The 21,303-nt window shown below is 42.3% G+C and overlaps 1 protein-coding gene across 1 annotated transcript in view; it reads right to left on the reverse strand.

Annotated features, from left to right (window-relative positions):
• Positions 1-21,303, reverse strand: part of KCNK2 (potassium two pore domain channel subfamily K member 2) — a 230,111-nt gene that overhangs the window by 175,194 nt on the left and 33,614 nt on the right. Inside the window, exon 3 of the mRNA XM_059717798.1 lies at positions 14,690-14,882. Within this exon, the coding sequence (XP_059573781.1) occupies positions 14,690-14,723 (34 nt within the window). The 5' untranslated portion in view covers positions 14,724-14,882. The remainder of the gene's footprint in view (positions 1-14,689; positions 14,883-21,303) is intronic.

The raw sequence follows: 21,303 nt of genomic DNA on the forward strand, positions 1-21,303 counted from the left end.
AGAAACAGTACCATATTTATTTTCTATATTCTTTTTAGTGCACTGAGCATTGCAACAAACAATCATTTGCTAATAAGGGTACATTCAACAAGCATCTTTCCTTTGTTGCTAGCCAAAACATCTAGAAGGAAGAGAGAAGGAAGAGACAAATCATATAGCAGAAGAATGCCAAAAAAAGAAATTTGGCTTCATATGACTCTGTGGTTTACCACACCATACTTAAATGTTTCAGCAATAATAAAGGTTACATATAGTTTGTTGTCAGCGTGGACCAGTTACCATCTTTTTAAGAAATGGGCACTGGAATAAAAGTTCTCTCTCCCTAGCCCAGATTAGTGAGGTGGCAAAGTATTTAAATAGTTAGTCCTTTTGTGAACATTAAGCTAACATCTCAAAACTATAGTGACTGAATTATATTAATATATTAGGACAACATGAAAGAGACAAGGAGAAAATAAATTTGCATTAATGCACTAAACTCACACCCCCTACCCCTCAGATGTTTTATTTCTCCCCCCCAACACAGAGAATTTTACTCTTATTGGAAAGAATTTCTATTCTGCCATATTTTTTACATTGCTCCAATTTGCTTGGTCACTTTGATCTGTGCTCCATGTTTGCTACCCTTCCAAGCATGGCATCATCCACAAACTTGACCACAATTAAATTTTCACCAGAGGAAACAATAGACCAGAAGAAACTTCAAGCACGGCACACAGAAATGTTAACTACCTCTGCAGTCCTGAGCCAAGATAGAATACAGCTTTATTGACAGTGCCTGCCCTGCAAGTGAACAAACTGCAGCAATGTCACCACAAGCCAGCATAATAATGTTCTTTTAAGAGCAATCTTAAAAAAGAAATGTGTCCATTCTGATTAGCCCTTATGGTTCATATGACATTTTCAAAAAGACCATAGATAATACAGCAATAACCTGGCCAAATTTTCCTCTCCCTCCCTTGTGTAGTGCATTAGTCTTCTTCTAGAAAGCACTCCTGTGTTCAGTGTACTTTCCTTGTTGTTGCGTGCCTGATTTGCAATGGATAAAACTGAATTTGAAGGAAAATTCTTAATTAATTTCTAACTAGCACTTCACTTTTATTTTAGAACTGTGCTTACACTCCTACTCTACTCTACTTTGTCATCTCATTCCTCAGGTGATCCTTTTGTTGAGGTAAATGTGTATTTTTTAATTGAAGGCCATCATGGGACATATGTCAAAATAAAAATGACAATCTCATTCTGCATTCAGATGGCTCAGCGGTACCATTTGCTTCAGGACATATATAAATCCTATGAAACATATTTATAACTGACAACTTGTGTGCATTAATAAGACCATTAAGCATTATCATTTAAAGAGATTAAGATTCATGTTTCACAAAGCATCATAAATCTTCTGGTTAAATATATGCATTGCAGCTTCTAAGGTACAAGCCACCAGAAAAAAAATATATATAGTAGAATACCAAATAACTGCATTGATTGGAACTGGCCTCCTTGCAGTTATGAAAACATGTGCTACAATGATAACTTCCCAAAACACAATTGAAAATACAGAAGAATATAAAGACATTGATTTAGAAGAATTTTATTAACAAGATTATGGTACTGTGAACTGAAATATATTCATTTTAATTCAATATGAATGGGGTGGAGATGCAAATAAAAGGTTTTGTTTGCTTTTTGATTAACAACACCTTGTATGACAGTGTGCAGTTGGTAGCACTGCAATTGTTTGGTATCTTGCTGTACTGCAGAAATCCAACTCATAGAAGGGAATGTACAATAGATTAAAAGCACCTGTGCTCCCACAAATAGTGAACATGCAGGTTTTGTGCAAGGAATTACTTTGGGTTTTGAAGACAGGAGAGGTTAAGCAGCTACAAAGCATTTCATTACAGTAACCTGGCTACAGTTATTTTCTCTGTGTTGCTCCAGTAGACCCCTACAGAAGCCCAAGGGTAATGTTGCTGTATATCTGAAGGTTCTGAAACAGAGCCCAATTCCCAGCCCTGCCCTGTAATAGATGAGGATAGCATAAATTCAGGGAACTGAATTATGGGCAGGCTCATAGGGGTCCTGCACACGGTGAAAGTAACGTGTGTAACAGCAGGAGGAACCAGGGGATAGTCTGCAGAGCTGGACTGACAATTTGAACTACAACTCCCTGAACCCCCAGGGGCTGGGGGGCAAGGGAAAAGGAAGAGGAAGTTTGAGGCTTGAGTAAGGGGAAAGAGAGCAGTGGATTCTGGTCAGCCCTACACAAAGGAGAGCACCAGTGGAGCTGGACATCTCATTGGCTCGGTTAGCCAGGACTGTGGACTGAAGGAGCTGGACTCAGGCTGCTGTTTGAGTGCTCTAGAGACTAAAAGCTTATTTGGGGACACCTCCAGAGGTGTGGATGGGAAATTAAGGTACTGAGTGTATATTACCATGGTCTTGATGTTTTTTTTACCTTTAACTTGTTCCCACCCTTTTGACCGTTGGCTTACAACTAACCCGTATGGGAATTCCCCCCTGCTTCTTGTGCCAGTTTCTGGGGATGCAGGGTTGGAACAAATTGGTGGCAATGGTGAGATTCTGATGCGAGGCTATCCCACAGGTGAGGCAAATGGGGACTGGTGGTCATAAGCCATGAGGTGCAGGGAAAACTGTTGCAGTGGGTGTATAGGGGTTTTTTTGTATGAGCATTTGATCAGAGAAGATGAGTACCAAAGAGGAGGTGGTACCCCCAATAGAAGGGGAAAACACACACACTCCACCTAGTGTCTCAAGGCCTACGTTCAATCTGGCACCCTATGTTAAGAAGCAACAAGAATGGGGTGACTGGCATGAACCATTTAAAATGGCAACTGAGTTAAATGGGTGGAATGAGGACACTAAGCTAAAATTCCTGAGCCTGTTGCTCACAGGGAGGGACAAGGAGGTCTACTCTAGGCTCAGCAGTAAAGCCAAACAGAATTAAAACACCTAACAGGGGCCCTCAGGAATGATTTCAAGCCAAGTGCAGGTCCTGATTGGGAGCTTGCAACTTTCTTTAATCATAAGAAAACTTCAGAAGAACAAGTACAAGAATTTGGCATTGCCCTGACATGATTAGCTGTGAAGACCTTCGCACAAGCCAGCCCAGAGATACAGGATCTTCTAGCTTGTGACCAGTTCATCAGCAATGCCTTCAGTGGAGAGAAGTGGGTCCAGCTTTGGTTTGGAAAGCCCCATAGCCTGGATGATGCCATAAAGCTAGCCACTGAGATGGAAGTGGTGAGAAAACCGGAAGCCCTAGATATCCAAGGCATCAAGGCAAGGGTACATGTGCATGCCAGGAAGGAAAAGTCAGGCACACACATGCCAATCCCAGTTGCAAACTCATACAAAAAATGGTTTGCAAACTGTCATGGAAATATTAGGAGAGAACTGAAATGAACTGAAGCTTAAGAAGAGTTCAAGAAGAGTATGGAAACCCAGTCCCAAAGCAGACATGCAAAGGGAGATCCTCCTGAACCACAGTGGCTGGAGTGTCATCAGGAGAATGCTGATGGATGCTGGCACTGTGGCAGCCATGATCACTTCTGGAGGGAATGCCCAGAGAGAAGGTGGCATTCAGAGCAGGGAAATTGAGGTTGGCAGGGCTGGGATACTACCTGGAGAGAAAACTAGAAGTTCCTTGCCAGGTCCTCCTAAACTCAGGTGTCCAGGTACCCACTGGACATAGCTGAATATGAAAGCAAGCTACAGCTGAGGCAGAAAGAAGCCTTCAAGCCTGTAGGCTAGTTGTCAAGGCAGCTAATGGAGAAGTGCTTCCAATTCTGGAAGAGTGAAGTACAACCATCAACTTCCAAGGCCTACAGCTGCCATGTAAAATTCTCATAACAAAAGATGCCTATCAAGATGCCTTGTTACGCACCAACTTCCCAAAGAATTCATCAGGTCACTATGAACACTTTCTGGGGAGGCGTTTCCCCTTGTATACTACAGATGCCCAAGTGAAGGCATACAAAGTGGTAGCGGAGAAAAATCCAACAATACCTCTTAGAAGTAAGATAAGTTGATCACCAACAAACTGAAGAGATGGTGCTGTGAAGGGGAGGAGAGCTTATTTGAACCTATGTTCACTGATGAATTGGAATTGTTAGTGTGAACTGCAATGGGTAAGAGCCACAGGGGTGAAATTCCTGTGTGTGTTGCTAACACATCAACAGAAGTTGAAACACAAGTACAAATCAAGTCTTCATGGCCTGGAACCTAACTCTGTAAGGGCAGTGCAAGAAGTCCTATTGGAATATGCAGATATATTCAGCCATGGAGACCATGATCTAGGGCATAGAGGCTTAACAAAGATTCTAGTTAACACTGGCAATGCTTAGCCTAACCACCAGTGGCCTAGAAGAGTACATTTCCATTTCCATTCATTTCCAGCAGGAATTGGATCAGCAGCTGCAAGAGATGGAGGAAAGAGGCATCATTGGGCCCTCTGTGAACCTGTGAACTACCCCCAGGGTGTTGGTGCAGAAGGGGGAGGCATGCGGGTCTGTGTGGATTATTGTAGACTGAATGATGTTACTATTAAGGATGCCTACCCCTTACCTTGAATTGATTACATGCTTTGGCCAAGAGATCTAGCTCGATGGTTCTACACGCTTGATCTAGCTAGTGGGTACTGGCAGGTGAAGGTGCACACAGAGGACAGAGCTAAAGCAGCTTTTTGCACTAAGAAGGGACTTCTTGAGTTTAACTTTATCCCAGTTGTTTAATGTTATCCCCTCCCAGTACATTTCAGAGACTGATGAATATCATGTTAGTGTAGTTATAAGGGACATCCCGCCTGGTGTACCTGGACAATATTATTGTGATAGAACAAAATTTTCAGGACCACTTGCAGAAACTGAAAGCAGTGTTTAAGAGAGTAAAGGAAGCCAACTTAAAAATTAAACCTGCCAACTGTCATCTTTTCTTCAGGGACTCGAACTTTTTGAAATATGCTATCTCCAGGCAGGGGATAGGCCTGGATCCAGAGAAGATGGAGGCTTGGACCAGGGAATGTCAAGATGCATTTATATAGCGCTAAAGCAACGGTTGATGTCATCCCCCTATCTTAGTGTACCCTGACCCTCAGTTACTCTTCCCTGACCCTCAGTTACTCTTCTCATTGGATACTGATGCAAGTGACACTGGCATCAGAGCTGCTTTGTCACAAATTGAAGGAGGCCAGGAAAAGGTACTACCTCTTGATGTTGTCTCTGGAGTAAATATATCAGACAAATTTAATAATCCATCTAAATACACTACAAAGATGGCAGGATACCTACGTTCAGTTAGTCAAGCTGTTAGGAAACATCAAGGGAGAGGGAGAGATGGAGGAACTCTGGTTGGAGTGGTTCAAGAGAGGGAGACCCCTGGGAGCCACACAATGGCCCATAAATTAAGCGATTAGCAGCTCATTAACATGTGATCAGAGGCGAGCCATGGAGACAGGGGAAGGACACCTGGATACTTCAGCCCTGACCCAAACACTGGAGGGGGAGGGAAGGGAAGACAATGACCATAGAGCAGGGGTTGTCAACTAGGGGTATTCATAATCCCAGGGGTACTCAGACAGGTCATAGGGGGTACACACAGGCAGATGGGAATGAAGTGTACTCCAGGGTGTGGCAGGAGAGTCTCCTCCAGTGCGTTTGCCTCTTAGCAGTGGGAGGGATGCATCAGGCACCACCAGCCCCATGTGGCACACACAGCACCTCCGCAACCCCACCCATCTGAATCGGGGGGAGTGTTTTGTGTTGGCCCCTGGCAATGCAGGATTGGCCAGTCAGCAGCACGCAGAACCATGACTGGCCATAGGAACGCAGTGCAGCACGTGGTGGCCAGTGCGTGCAACCCCCCACCGCTCCCCTCCCTCCCAGCACTGCCACTACACACACCCCTGGGAGGGCATGGGGAGGGGGAGTGTCCCTGGCTGCACGCTGCTATGGGCTGGGGCCAGGGCAGCACCAGGCTGTTCCCAGTGGGGGTGTTGGGCTGGGCAGCAGTGGGCGGAGTTTGGGGGGGGCTATGGTGAATTTTGGGGTGGCTGCATCCCCCCATAGTGCATCCTGCCCCCCCCCCCACAGTGCAGGAGGGAATAGGGCAGGGGCAAATCATTCACCCCTGCCCCACTCCCTCCTGCACCCTGGGGATTGTCTCACAACCATTAATGGGGCCCCAGCCAGGCCAGGTCATGGGACAATCAAAGCGCAGCAGCTTGTCCAGAGGCATGGGTGTGTGAGTGCCGTGACCCTGGATGAGCCACTGGGCTCCGATTCACCGTGAATGGGGCCCACTCCCTCCCTCACTGCCATGGGGGATGCAGATTGAGGCTCCCACGGTGAGGGAAGGAGGGGGGCAGCAACAGGGCTGGGCCATGGCCAGGCCAGGTGGTGGGACAAGCGGAGGCCCAGGTGGTAGGGCCCAGGGGTGCCCCACCACCTGGCCCAGCTGGGGTCCCACTGAACTCAGCCCTGCCTGTGCCCCGCTCTCTCGTTCACCATAGGGGGCCTCAATCTGTCCCCACCATAGCCCTTTCATCTTCTCCCACCCATTCCCCCATTGACTTACCTGCTGAGGGGGGGCGTGCACACATGTGCACTCTGCCCACCCCCCCCAAATAGTTTTTTCTCCCTCTGCCTATGCAACTCCTGCCCCACCCCCACTCCCTTCCTCACCATGGGGGGCCTAGATCTGCCCCCCCCCTTTAAAAACAGAAAAAATATAAAGGGGTACACAAACTGAAACTTTGAGACTGAAAGGGTATACTTGTTAAAAAAGGTTGAAAACCCCTGCCGTAGAGGGAGAAGTTGCAGCTCAGGGCTCCAGAAGCCAGAGCACTGCAACTTAGATGCAGAGCACCAGAAAGAAACTGCCTGGCAGGGCATGGTAGCCTACTGGTGAAATTTGAGTACTCAGAGAGAGAAAGAGAGAGAGAGAGACTGCAATTAGAAGGGATATTTACTTTTTGTTTCTTTTTTATTATTGTGTTGTACCTGAGGGGGAAGGAATTTCTATTACTAAGTGAATGCAAATGCTTTTCATTCCATCCAGGAAGAGCACACACCAACTGCTGAAGCTTCCTTAGCCTGATGAAGGGTTTTTGAACCCGAAAGCTTGCTTAATAACTATTCTCCAACCATTTGGGTTGGTCTAATAAAAGATATCAAATTCACCCAAGGAACCTTGTCTGCCTATGTCCTTAGACCAACACGGCTACAACCCAAGCCCCTGCAAATGCTTAATACTTTTTTTAAATTCTAAAGCTGATCCCGTGGCATAGAAGTGACTATAAAGGGGAGGAAGAGGTCACAGGGTGCCTGCAGGTATGGTATTAGATCCTGCCACCAGGTGAGGAGATTAGCTTCAGAGAGTGGCTACCTGGAATTGAGAGCAAGTAACAAGAAGGTGGACTGGGAGCCAGGAACAGGGGCTGGAGCTGTGGACCCAAATTAGAGGGTCCAGCCAGAGAAAAAGGGGTCAAGGCCAGGGAGGCCAAGACCTTGGCAAAGTTTATGGAGGCCAGAAGGCCAAAATGACAGGAAGGATAGAAACATTTCTCTATGACCCCCAAATAGGACAATACACCCAGCAAAAAGCTACCCCACCTCTGCCACCAGCCTCCCAAACTTACAATGGAGAAAGACCAAGACATGGTAGGTGAGATAGGAGGCAAGGCAGGGGCCAGGGGTCATGAGCAGGTGACTCAGATGGGCAAGGGACTGCTGAGAACAGGCAGAGTGTGTGTTACCTGTCACAGTGGATAATGTAATATGAATGCAATGTGTGTAACTGCAGGAGGAACCAAGGGGACAGTCTGCAGAACTGCACGCTGACTTAATTTGGACTACAACTCCCTGAAACCCTCAGGGGTTAGGGGGCAAGGAAAAAAAGGAAGAGGAAGCTTGAGGCTGGAGTAAAGGGAAAAGCAGCGTGTACATGGAACCTGGTCAGCTCTACATAGAGGAACGTACAGTGCAGCTGGAGATCTCACTGGCTTGGTTAGCCTGGACTGTGGACCAAAAGAGCTGGACTCAGACTTGGGGTCAGCTGCAGGCAGCTGGTTGAGTGCTCTAGGGACTAAAGCCTTGTTTGGGGATTTCTCCAGAGTTGTGGGGGGAGGGAATGAGGGTGCCACAGAGTTGATGTTTCTTTACCTTTTACTTGTTCCCTCTTTGGCCCATTGGATTGTGACCCTAACCCCTATGATTTTCTATATAAAAGTGGGAACTCCCCCTTTCTTCTTGTGCCAGTTTCTGGGGCTGTAGTGTAGACACAGTATTATCTCCAGCATGAAGAAATTAGAATGAATAAATAGCCTTTAAATATGCTTATGGTTGATACCATAGTCCTAATATAAAAACTTGTATATACAGAAAGAACCCTATCTTGCTAGCCGAAGTTCACATCTGAATTTTCTATTGAAAGAGGGAGTGAGCCTATTATTATGTCCTTCATTTTTCCATGGGAGGTTCTCTTTTAACTAAAGTTGGTGAGATTTCAACCAACTGGCTACAACACCTTTTCTGAAGTTACGTTCACACATTTTGTATAATGCAGATTGTGTAATATAACACCATAGCTATGCTCTATTATGGTTCATTATCAGGTTGAAAATTACTGACACTCAACACTTTTATCTTTATAGTAGTCTATCATTTCAAATTATGCCTGCAGTTCAGAGCAGTCTGTGTAGTCAATATTCTGAGAACCAAGCATCATTCTTCACAATGAATTACACCTTCATTCACAAGTGGTCCCAGTGCCCTGCTTGAGTTCTAGCTTAGGTAATTATATTGACACCCTAAATTCTCCCAAGTTTCATAACAGTATTCTCATTTTTGTCCCCAACTGTTCTGTTGTGTTGCTGCAAACTATTAAAAAGTTGTCATACGCCACATGGATTTGGGTGGCATATTGGGATTGACGATTTCTATCTCAGGCTATGGACGGGCATGATATATATTAAAAGAAAAGCCTTTCTCCTAGCATGAAAAGAGAGTATGCAGCCATTCAAGGGGTTTCTGGCAGAATAGAACAAGCTGTTTCATAGATGCTAGGGTCGGAAGGGACCTCAATAGATCATCGAGTCCAACCCCTTGCATAAGCAGGAAAGAGTGCTGGGTCTAGATGACCCCAGCTAGATACTCATCAAACTTCCTCTTGAAGACCCCCAGGGTAGGGGAGAGCACCACCTCCCTTGGGAGCCCGTTCCAGACCTTGGCCACTCGAACTGTGAAGAAGTTCTTCCTAATGTCCAGTCTAAATCTGCTCTCTGCTAGCTTGTGGCCATTATTTCATGTAACCCCCGGGGGCACCTTGGTGAATAAATACTCACCAATTCCCTTCTGTGCCCCCGTGATGAACTTACAGGCAGCCACAAGGTCGCCTCTCAACCTTCTCTTGCGGAGGCTGAAAAGGTCCAGTTTCTCTAGTCTCTCCTCATAGGGCTTGGTCTGCAGGCCCTTAACCATACGAGTGGCCCTTCTCTGGACCTTCTCCAGGTTATCCGCATCCTTCTTGAAGTGCGGCGCCCAGAATTGCACGCAGTACTCCAACTGCGGTCTGACCAGTGCCCGACAGAGGGGAAGTATCACCTCCTTGGACCTATTTGTCATGCATCTGCTGATGCACGATAAAGTGCCATTGGCTTTTCTGATGGCTTCATCACACTGCTGGCTCATGTTCATCTTGGAGTCCACTAGGACTCCAAGATCCTCTTCCACTTCCGTGCCACCCAGCAGGTCATTTCCTAGGCTAGCAGGTCATTTCCTTGAAGAAGCCTAGGAAATGACCTGCTAGCCTAGGAAGTCACATAACTCCTTTTCCACACTAACCTGAACAACTGTACATTTCTCCTACATGGCAAGGACCACCAGTATCCCACAATACCCTGCTCTCCCTGAAGGAGAGCACCAACTCTCTGAGAACCTCTCCAGGGATGGTTCCAGTCATGGAAGAAGGCTCTCCACCCCGTGCACTCTTCCAGGTCACCCAGAAGCTGGCCCCAGTCCCCATAGTGTGTAGGGAGAGAACTTTCCCCACAGCTCAATCCATCCCTGGTACTCCTGGGGCAAGTGGAACCGCACTGCCTTTGCTCCCTGCCCCTGCACCAAATGGGGTGACCTCAGTTTCTGCAAGGCTGGGGAGTGCAAAACATGACAGGAATAGCCCTCAGCCCTATCGGGTAAAGGGCTGCCTGTAGCAGCTGCCACTTTTCAGCAGAGAATTGAACTGGTAGTTCAATTTGAGTTCAGTTCAGGTCAGGTTCAGATGTATTCAGTTGGCTTGGGTTCAGTTCTGGTTCAAACCACCAAAAAAAAAAAAAAAAAAAAGAGGTTCAGTCACTAGTACAAACTGGTTCAAATCAAAATTATTATACCCATAGCTGATAATTTACTGATTTCAGAATAAGAATAGGCTCCTAAAAAAGAAACATGTTTTACTTTGTAATACTTATTTAAAGTTTATACAAGTAATATTTTTTCTTTAATTTGACTGCACTTCAATTTTACATGACTTTGGCAGGTTTTTGCATTGTCAAAACAATTACTTGTTCATGAACAATTTGTTTGAGCAAACTAAATCAACATCTTCTAATAGCTGCTCTGTCATATTGGACCTCTGCTGATAGAATAAATCTGAGGCCTGAAAATATTCTTTCAACACTCACTTGTGTTGCAGAAACTGCCGTTACAATTTTTGTCAATTGATGCAGTTCAGGCATGGTTTTTACTGATATGTTTTTTGACGTTCCAAGTATTTTAATACTTCTTTCTCACTGAGATGTGGATCATCTGCACGTGATGCAAGATATTGTCCTATCTTTTGGGGGGAGTTCTTTTGTTCATCTCTCTTTTTCTCTCTGGAGATTTCATAAGCTTTAAGAAGAGAGTCCAATTCATCACCTGATGAATCACTTTCAGACGTGCACCTTTGATTCTATAATACAATTGACCACAACTTCTTCCAGTTGAAGCATTTCATTTAACCAATACATGGAGAAAAATGAAAGTGTTGCCTTGGCTGGAAGACTTGATGATATCTGGGATCAAGGTATAGACATGAAGGAGAGAGATTTTTCTTATTATTTTTTCATGGAAACCAGTAAGGACTGAGTGATAGAGGATGAGATTTGATGTTTCCAATTGGCATTTTAACCAAGCACCATCAGTCACCCATTGGTAGTTGTTCATATTGAATATTTTTTCTTGTTATTTTAGCAGGCTTCACTGAAATTGCTATGCCTTCAATAGCATCCCATTCTGCCCTGTCCCTGCTCTGGTTGGGAGAGGGCCAGAAACAGTGCATCCTGGGATTGCTCATGTTATCTCTGTGGAGCAGAGTGAAGTTACCCTAACATGAAGTAAGGAGCATATCCCAAAGTTAACCCTTGCCTGAAGTCACATAACTTTGAGACAGAGGGCACTTAGCATGATTTAATGAGCTTTAACATGCACACTCACATTTGAAGTACCCTTATTAAGGTCTAAATGTAATATGTAACTTTCTTCCACCATCTGACCAAATTACTATGATCTTGGTCATATCTTCTTTTTACAGTCTTCCCCAGACAGTAAATTTTCTGTTTCCTCTTCATTTTAAAATTTCTTGTTCTGCTTCCTCAGTTTCCCCGAGTCTCAAACATCAACCTAACTGCTTTCAGCATGTTTGCTCCATTACCTGTTATAGTACTATATATTTGTCTTGGCATGATTCCATATATATTAAGAACTTTAAGAATCAGTGATTTTATATATTCAGAGGAGTGCTTCTCTCATCTTTTTCATTGCAAGATTTCAAAGAACAATTTGACCGGCAATGATAACTATGTCCCTTGCTTTGTTTTTTTTTTTTGATTCCCTCCTAAATGGTGACTGCAAGAGCATCAACTTTGTCGTGGATATTTTCAGCATTCACTGTAAATTTTGTTCCCAAAAACTTGAATGCGGTCAACAATTTTGTGAAATCCCAAATCTTCCATCAACTGAAATGGTTTTCCATTTACAGTAACTTATTCTAAGCAAGCATCCAATAAGGTAGCTGCTTTGTTTTTAACACAAAGTGCAAACTAGCTTGTATTGTACTTGACTTCTTGGATGTGCGTTCATCAGGACTACAAGCATGTTGTGGTCATTTTACTATGTTTAGAAAAAGAGGAAATGCAAAATTTAAAAAGTGCAGCATGCTCCTTAGGATGCTGTCTTTGAATGTGCCTTTCCAGACTGGAAGCATGGTTCCCAGACATGACTGCACTGCACTCTGGTTCCTCAACTTGGCAGATGGATATATATATATGTGGAGAGGTGTGTGTGTGTGTCACTGTCACAGTTAAATAATTTTCTCACAGGATTTTGTTGATTTCTCCCCATGATTTATTATCAAAGCACTGTAATTAATTACAATAATTTTATCAACAAAAGGGGACAGGGATAGAGACCATAGGGATTAAGAATAAGAGTCCACTAATTGAGAAAGCAGTAGTATTTATAGCTATTCACATACATTAAACTCAATTGGCTGTTAGCAATATAGACTAAAGAACCAAAAAACCCCACCATGATAGAAACTGCTAGTTCAGAGAAAATACCTAGGATTTACTATAAAGCTGCCTTTCTGGTAGCACCCTCATGTCTATGTGTTATTCTATTTTTGTGTGTCATAATAAACCAGTAGTTTCTAACATTTAAAAAAAAAATCTTTAAATGTTGTTTTAATGAGGACTGAAACTTTATTTTAACCAGTAACCATGTTTTTATTCACTTCAGTTCCAATTCAGGTTTAGTAGGATAGGATAGCTCCGTTCCAGTTCAAGTCATAATACTGGTTCAGACTAGTTCTTTGGTTTCTGTTTGACTCCCTGCTTTTCAGCTGCTGCCAGTTAATAACCTATCCCCTTCCCTTGCAAGGGAGAGCACAAACTGCCAATCAATGGATCACCTTTGCCATTAGGGGAGACCAAGAAGAAGTCCTCCAGTGCCCCCTAGCAGGAGAGTTCACCTGTGTAGCTCTGCAGCCAGGGGGCCAGAACACATGTACAACCCAACTCACAATCTATTTTTCTAGTGCAGAGTTTCACAGAAATTCAATGAATGCCTGTCGACACCCTTGTTGTTTGCAAAGTTTTGAGATCTCTGGAGAAGGGCACATGCAAGATAAGTTGTTAATATTTAAAAATACTGTATTTTATTTATCACCTAAAGATTCAAAACCATAAGCTCTGCCACGGAAGGAGTAGCTTGCAAATTATTTAAAATTCTGTAGAGTGAACGATCTAATATTGAACTAGAGAAGAGCACTAATAATAATACTCCTACATCACATTGCCAAAAGGTTAAAGGGAAAATAACTCCAGGCCAAAACATTTTATTATTGATTCCAAGCCAAATTATAAACCTTGAAAATAATTATGTAAAAGAATTATTGAAGGAGTATTACATTAAATTTAGTGAATGGTAGAACTATGATAAAAATAAGTGCTAAGTATTTCAGAAGGCAACATTTTAGCAAAACAGCATGGAAAGTAAAGATGAATCCAATTTTTAGTACTGAAAGACCAAGCAGTGAACAAAAACAATGCAAAAGAGAAATACAGTGAAAGTAAAACAGGCCTACATTTAAGAACTAACTTCCATAAAGTGGCACTAAAAGCTTGACCTTGAAAGGCAATGAGCACAGCAAGCCCGAAAAATCTTTTAAGAATGTGCTTAGCGTTCTTAGAGTCCATATACACTTGATAACCCTTGGACATAAGAAGTTTCTCCATCATACAAAAGTTGTTGCAACAGCAGAAAATGTCTCTCTCCTACATTGAAGTATTTCATGGAAAAAAAAAAAAAATCAGAGGGACACATTATCCCCCAAAATAGCCAATAGACTGGTGGTTAGGGCACTCACCCAGGATTCAAAGACTAATGTTCAAGTCCTTGATTTAAACCAAACCAGAACAGAAATGTGAAATTAAATCTTCTCTCTAGCCCTGATAAGAACTGCACAAATGTCAGGCACTTGACTGTTCTGGGGTAGGGAGAGAGTATGTCTTCAGTTTGTCTCAGAAATGTATTTCAGCATCTGAGAAACCTTTTTTGTTGAAGCTGGTAGTACATTTCTATGAATTGCATTTTTGCACAACAACCCAGCCAGCTTTCATATACAACTTCAGAAGAATTACACAATCCTAATGTGGTTAGATTAAAGCATGTACTTATGAGCTCAGGGTCAGAGCACTCAGCCTCTTTCAGGGGTAAATCCTACATGAATATTTAATATAAATATGTAATGCACCTCTATGGCACAGGAGACCAGAATAAGATCCCTAAAGAACTCCAGTGACAGATCTTAACAGCAAAAATTATACAGCAACAAGTGAACTTAACAGAAATTATGAGCACCAGATACAGATCCATAAATTCATGCATTAAATAAGAAAAATGGATATAAGCCATAATACGGGATCATTATTTCAAAAGAAACTTGAAAAAACCACAAAAGACATTTAATTTAGATGTAGTAGAAAAAATGAACGTCACGATATTATGGTATCTCCATCAGAAATTAGCTCATGTAATCCTATCTTCTAATCGACCCTACAGAGTCTGATCAAATAACATGAAATATAAAAACACCTAAAGGATGCTGGCTCTTTGCCTACAGTAGTGATACTTACAGTAGAAGTTATGTCTTGCTTGTGGGTTCCTCATTTGGTGATGTAATTTTCAGAAGTCACCATGCTTTTGTTCTTATATAGAGCAGTTCCTTCATGGTTCCTTTCAAGTACTCTTCAGACCAAATAGTTTCCACATAATATATTTCCTTCTTAATTGTATGTAACTTCTGTGCTTGGAATCCTGTACAAAACACTCAAGCATGTATACAAAAGTCAATCAGTCAGTTGTCAGCAATATTTGGCATCTTCAAAGCCCTTAGAAATCATAGCTAACTTAATACTTGCAAACACCCTCCTGCTGAACAGAGTAGCCCACTAATGAATTGAAGAATCATATCGCAAATAATCCAATAGATGCAAATAGACCATGACTCATTTTCTACAAATGGAAGATCGAAATCATTGATCCCATGTATTTTGTCTCTGCGGATTAGGTATCAGTCACACAAAACATGCATATGCAGTGTAATTATTACCATATTAATATCCCAAATATATTCTACAACTTCAGCATACCTTGAAATATATAGTGTTTTCCATTCTTTAAATAAGAAAGTGAGCTACATTATAGACATCTATTTTTAAGCTCATGAGCACACCAAGCAATCAAAAAACTGACTTGTCATTCCTGTAGCACCATTCTTGAATTCTATTGTTGAAAACTAGTTGATTTTTCCCCAGTCCTAAACAAATGTAATTTTATTCCAATTTTAAGGCTGTATACAAACATTTGGGGAGGTTACAGGGAAGTTAGATCAAGTTAAAAATGGGCATCTGATGCAACTTAGTTTGCCCAGGTGTGGACCTTGAAGTAGTTAGCTGGATCATTCTAAGTGCAAACTGTACAGAAGTTCAGGACAGTTAGATCGGTCTAAAAATGGCCAACCTAATCTAAGTTAACCCAACCTCTAAAATACACTCAATTTAAATGAGGTTGGCCATTTTTAGATTGATCTAACTGTCCCAAGCTTCTATATAGTTCCCAGCGCAGCCCCAAAGATGGGAAAGCCCAGCCTCTGGCTCCAGCCCTAGGGCTCTTCCTCCCCACAACACACATACTCCAGATGAAGGACAACCCCCGCCCAACACCACTACCCCTCTAAACTCCACATCCCACAAGCTGCTCCCCATGCCACTTTACCAGCATTTGTCTGGGTCAGAAACTGAGGAAGTAACTTGGAGTGGACAGGATGGCGGAGCAGGGGTTGGTTCACCAGGGGGGAGGGTTTGTTTGTCTGACAGTCAGGAGGACCCTGGTCCCACCAAACTCTCTTATAGACCCCACTAGGCCCTCTAAACCCCCTGTGGATTCTGCCTGGCCCGCCAATTCCCCAATCTCTGACAGCCCCACTCAAGACCCTGGCTGCCTTCCCCAGTCCTCCCTGCTAGCCCCCATCCCAACTTACCTTCAATCAGGTGGCCATTTTTAACTCAACCTAACCCCCTTAGCTCCCCAAATGTCTGTAGATAGTCTAAATTTTGTAAGTGCCCAAGCTTTTTTACCTTTAAATAATTCTGTTTGCCCACTGCTTTGAGGACATTCAGAAGTCATTGATTTAACCCACATTGTTTTATGGAAAGCTCCTTCCAAAAGGAGAGACTAGAGTTACTCATGTTCATCTAGAATTTAAAAAGCAAGTCACTCTGATACTACAGAGTACTAAACCTGCAGAACTTGTCCATGTCAAATAGTCAGACTAAAACCTGTGGAAATAGAATTGCCATAATAAAGTCATAACAAAATGCAGCAGTACCGTTTTAGGCAATGGATTGATCTAGTAAGAATACAATCTGTTTTGGAATTTCTAGGCCTGTAATATTAGATACATAAACATGTGGGTTTAATACAATAATAAATGTGATAATAATTGTTAAGCACTATTTTCCAATACAACTCCACAATGCAGACAATAAAGGCAACTAACTTTGCAATCAGTAAGAGGGAAGTTCACTTGAGACTTAAAAACAAGAATAAAGACTCCTGGTTATAGCCATGCATATCCTTGTCCTCAGTTTGTGATTCCCTACCATGTTGTTTCATGACATCTGTGGGAATTGGTGAACAACTCTGGAGGTGGTAATAACCATCTAAAGACTTTGCTTCCCAAATGTAAATCTGCTATTGGACCTAGCCTTGTTCTCTCCTGAATTCAAAGGAAGTGTCAAATCCCCATGGATTTCAGAAGGAAGCATTCCCAAACAGAGCCATATACACACATGCTTCAGAGCAAAATTCAGTGCTGGTAAACAAGTGTCTCATAATATTTTTTTGACTACTATTATGCAGCCTCTGTGGAGACGTGCTGTTCGAATGCAGGACTATGATTAACATTTAAGTGTTTCAGCAGTTCTGAAACTGCCTACTCTCATGATTTTTCTCCTCATGAGGTTTGAAAAATGTGGTGCCTTGCTTGCAACCCCAGATCTTGAACTCAGGTAAACGTAAGTCAGCTTTCACATTTGTTTTCTAGTCCTCAATTGCCAACAAAAGATGGAAAAATAGTGAATCTTCAAAGCTGAAGAAAAAGATCCTATTACTATTTTCTTTAATATTATGATTTTTTAATAACAACAAACCAGGTTTTTTCAACGGGTGGGGTTGAATATAGGATAGAAAAACCATATATATGTTGGTAAATCTGTTTTGCAGAAAGTCTTGGCCTTGTGCTCTCTTAGTAATTAGCCCAAACACCACAGAAAATGGCCCTTTTTCTGGGTACTTTAAATAAAATGGGCACATCCAGAGCAGTGGGCACGTGCATTTCTCCAGGGACAAAACGTCACCAGGGAATGTCCCTGCACGTGCACTCTGGTGTGCAGCAAATTGCGCCAGGTGAGGTAAGAGAGGCCGGGCCCAGTAGCTGTGCTGGCCCCAGCAGACCTACCTGGCATCCTCCCGGGGCTGCAGTAGTGGAGATCCAGGTGCCCAGAGCCTGGCCAGCCGCTGAAGCGTGGCTCTGGCCAGCCAGACTCCGGTGACACATGCTGCACCCACGTGTGCCACCCCACTTTTTTTGTTGTGTTTGTTTTAGATCCTGGGATTTCCTGGTATTTAATTATGGCTCCACGCTGCAAATATACAGCACAGAAAAGCTTTTCATATGCACTGCACGCATTTTGTGGTGCCTTCAAAGGTTTTTGCATCTGGACGCACCCAATGGCTCCAAGTCCACTGTGGTGTTGCAGTTGTTCCTTTATGTTTTGGTTCAAAGCCAAAATGCTATCATGGTCTCACCAACCTGAAATAAAAGTAATCTCAGTGGAAGGGCATCTTGTTTTCTCCTCCCTCTAAGGAAAACAAAACATTCCTAAAGTTTGCCACTGAAGAATCAATGCTAATCTGTTTCCCTGAGAACTATATTACGACTTTTAGATTATAAACAAACAAGGTTGTTACTGGGGCTCTATATGAGACATGGCAGATGCTAAAAAACTTTTAATAATCCCTGCAATCCAAAGGCATTATTATCAAAGAGCTGTATTTCATACAACATAGTGTTCTGCTCTACTTTTGAATTGGTTTCTTGGCTTCTTTATTGATACATGAAGTTATTCATCTGGGCCATATATTCTCCTTATTTAAGCCAATTTTTGATAATTTTAGTATTAGATAAACATACACTTGGCCTGATGTGCAACCATCTGTGTTGTACATCTCATTTGTGGGATGAATTTCCACAGCTTCCCCATGGCTATCCTCAACCATGGTGCTATATTTCCCACATGTGGTGCTTGTACTTCAATTAAATTTTGGTACATTGAACAAATCAGATGGAGTAGCCAGATTTGATAACTTGGTATGACTTAAAGAAACTCCTCTGAAACTAGTGGAACTTCAGTACTATAAACCCAGTATAGGAAGAAAATCAGATTCTGTGATCTGATGACTAATTAATATGTTTTCTCGAAATACCTGAGAAAAATGCAGATTTTCTCTCCAAAATTGGATGTCAGAGCACATCAGCCTCCTTTTTATACAAGAAAACAGTGAATCCTTTAATAAATTCATAACAACACAATTGTAACCGTAGCATCATCACAGCTCCATCATGATCTGATGTTTAATATTTCATGTTAGGAAAGCTAGAAGAATCTCCCCGTTGCACCAGTATTTCAGTTTTGACCTCGACATTTCAGTTTACTGTTACACATACACAAACACATGCCAAGTAGCTCTCTAGACTCTTCTTTAAAAATGTATTTATAGCACTCAGCCCCAGAAGTTATCAAAACCAAACAACACCACTGGAGCAAGAAGTAAATACTTCCACGTGTTTGTCATACTTTAAGGAACAGTTTTGGTTTAGGTTTATTTTCTGCTGGTTTCTGTGTTTAAATTAGGTTCATCTGTGTTTTTTCCAGTATCATATGTAATCTGCATTTATGCATGTGTTTTCCACTCATTGGAAAGACTTGCTTGGATGGAGGTTATCAATCCTTGCAAGCCCTTAATACTCAGTGATCACACCAACATTTTTATTCTATACCACAAAGAGAAAAGTTGATGTGTGGTTTCTTTGCACTCCTTCCCTCTTTTACTAAGCTTTAGAGTGGGAAACCAGGCATCAAAATGCAAAATCTATGCAGTATGTGCCATAACATGCAAGGGATCTATGACTCCAAATACTGCATTGTAGAAACATTATCAAAAGGTTTCCTTTTCTGTCCTCTGCCTTCAGTCTTATAATAGGCCCCAGAAGCATCCTCTCCCTGACAGAAGTTGTCAGCCTGCCATAAAAATTGGCTAATACCATATTAGCTGACAAGACACTGCATAAAAATTGTCCAAAGTAAAAACTGTCAAAAAGTTTTAAATGCTTTTTGTAGGCTGATGGTAGGAGACCAAGAACACCAACAGGTTTATAACAAATAAAAATTAATGACTTGTTACCCTTCTCCAAAGAGAGTAATAAAAGTCTTTCCTGTTTACAGTGCTTAACAGGGTTCAGATCTTTGTCACACAGAGGCCAAGCAGCTATCAATAGAGAAACAGGAAATATTTGCTTGTCCCTTCTCCCATCACAAACCTATTAATAATTAACCTCACCAGGTTCCTCCACTGCTAGACTAAATCAGCCCTACTTCCATACTTGCATACTTCCCATCACTAATATGCTTTGTATTTTAAGACAAATATGCTATTGATGGTGGGAGGGGGAAGGGGAATCAAACCATGTGCTGGGGATAGCCATCATATTTTCTTAGCAATGATTACAATATATGGGACAGATTGTCAAAATACTCATCACTTATCATTAGCCTCACTCTGCTCTTTTACAGAAAAAAAATAGTAGAATGGTAGTAAATGATAGTAAATCCCCCTCCCCCTCTGAAGTCTAGGGAAGAAACAGGTATATAAAGCAGTTTTCCTGGAAGATAATACATTTTTTTTTCTTCTTAAAATCACTTTTGGATTAAGGATTTAACCACTGCACTACCAGAAGATGAAGTTACTTCACTCTTTCATGATACCTAAATTAAATCGTACTTCACTCAATTGAAGCAGGCATTAATTTCTTCAAATGCAGGAATGCACAAAACCAAGGTACAGAACAGCAAAATGTACCCGGCCCAAAGTTCCAAGCAATTCATTAGCAGAGACAGGAATAGATTTTCTAGACTTCTGATAGTGTATTTTAGCCACTAGGCTCCATGCCAGTTATGTACAGTTGCCTACAGTATGCAATAAGGTTCTACTAACTAATATTGCTGAAAGCCAACCAAGGTATATTTTTGACCAAAGGAGTAAACCAAAAAACTCTGAAGGGTGCTAAACTCAGATTCTGGCAAACTAGACTCAGAAACAGACCAATTCCAAAGACAAGAAACTTGCTTTCCAAGAGTTCTGTTAAAGATTCTGAAAAAGCTGCCTAAAGTATCTCATACTTTTCCATGGTTGCTAACGCTGTAAGTTGTGAGATGGTCAACAATGGTCATCGAGCCCACACACTTCAAAAGTTTTAAAAACTTCATGCCAGGTGCATCTACACATGTAATTAATGCAAAACAATAAACTTCAGAGCATTTTGAGCTGGAGTGAACTGCTCCTGGGTGCAGCATCTACACAGGCACCCAGGACAGCAACAATTTGAGCTGGGGTGGAACAGGCCCGGGCTGACAGGGGGCACTGGGAGTTGGTCCTGGCCTCCGAGTGGCTGTATCAGATGGTGGAGGGATTAGCTGGGACACAAAGGTACAGAACCAATGGAGCCATGTGGCTAGGCAGGAGTCTGCCCCCACCCAGTCACCATCTACACCTGCGTTTCAGCACAAGTACTCCACCATAAGATAGCACTGTTGGGGACTATATTACAGTGGAGTTAGTTTACGGTGCCCAAATACTGGCGCACATGTAGATGGTGATGGTTTCCTACAGAGCTAGTCAGTCTATTCTACAGTAAAGTACACAAGTAGATGCACCCACTAAGGTGAAAATTGCACCTTGACTTGTTTTTGAGGAGGGTTTTGTTTTTTCTTAAATTCATGGAAGTGATCATTGTAACTTTCAGGATAAGTGTAGATACTACTGAGAGAAACAAATTTAATCAAGTCAAGTTCTCCAAGAGTTCAACAAATTATTTCTTTTTACCCTTTAGCAGTACTGCAGGTCTTTG

Source organism: Alligator mississippiensis, chromosome 1 (genome assembly GCF_030867095.1).
Source record: "Alligator mississippiensis isolate rAllMis1 chromosome 1, rAllMis1, whole genome shotgun sequence".
NCBI lineage: Eukaryota > Metazoa > Chordata > Crocodylia > Alligatoridae > Alligator > Alligator mississippiensis.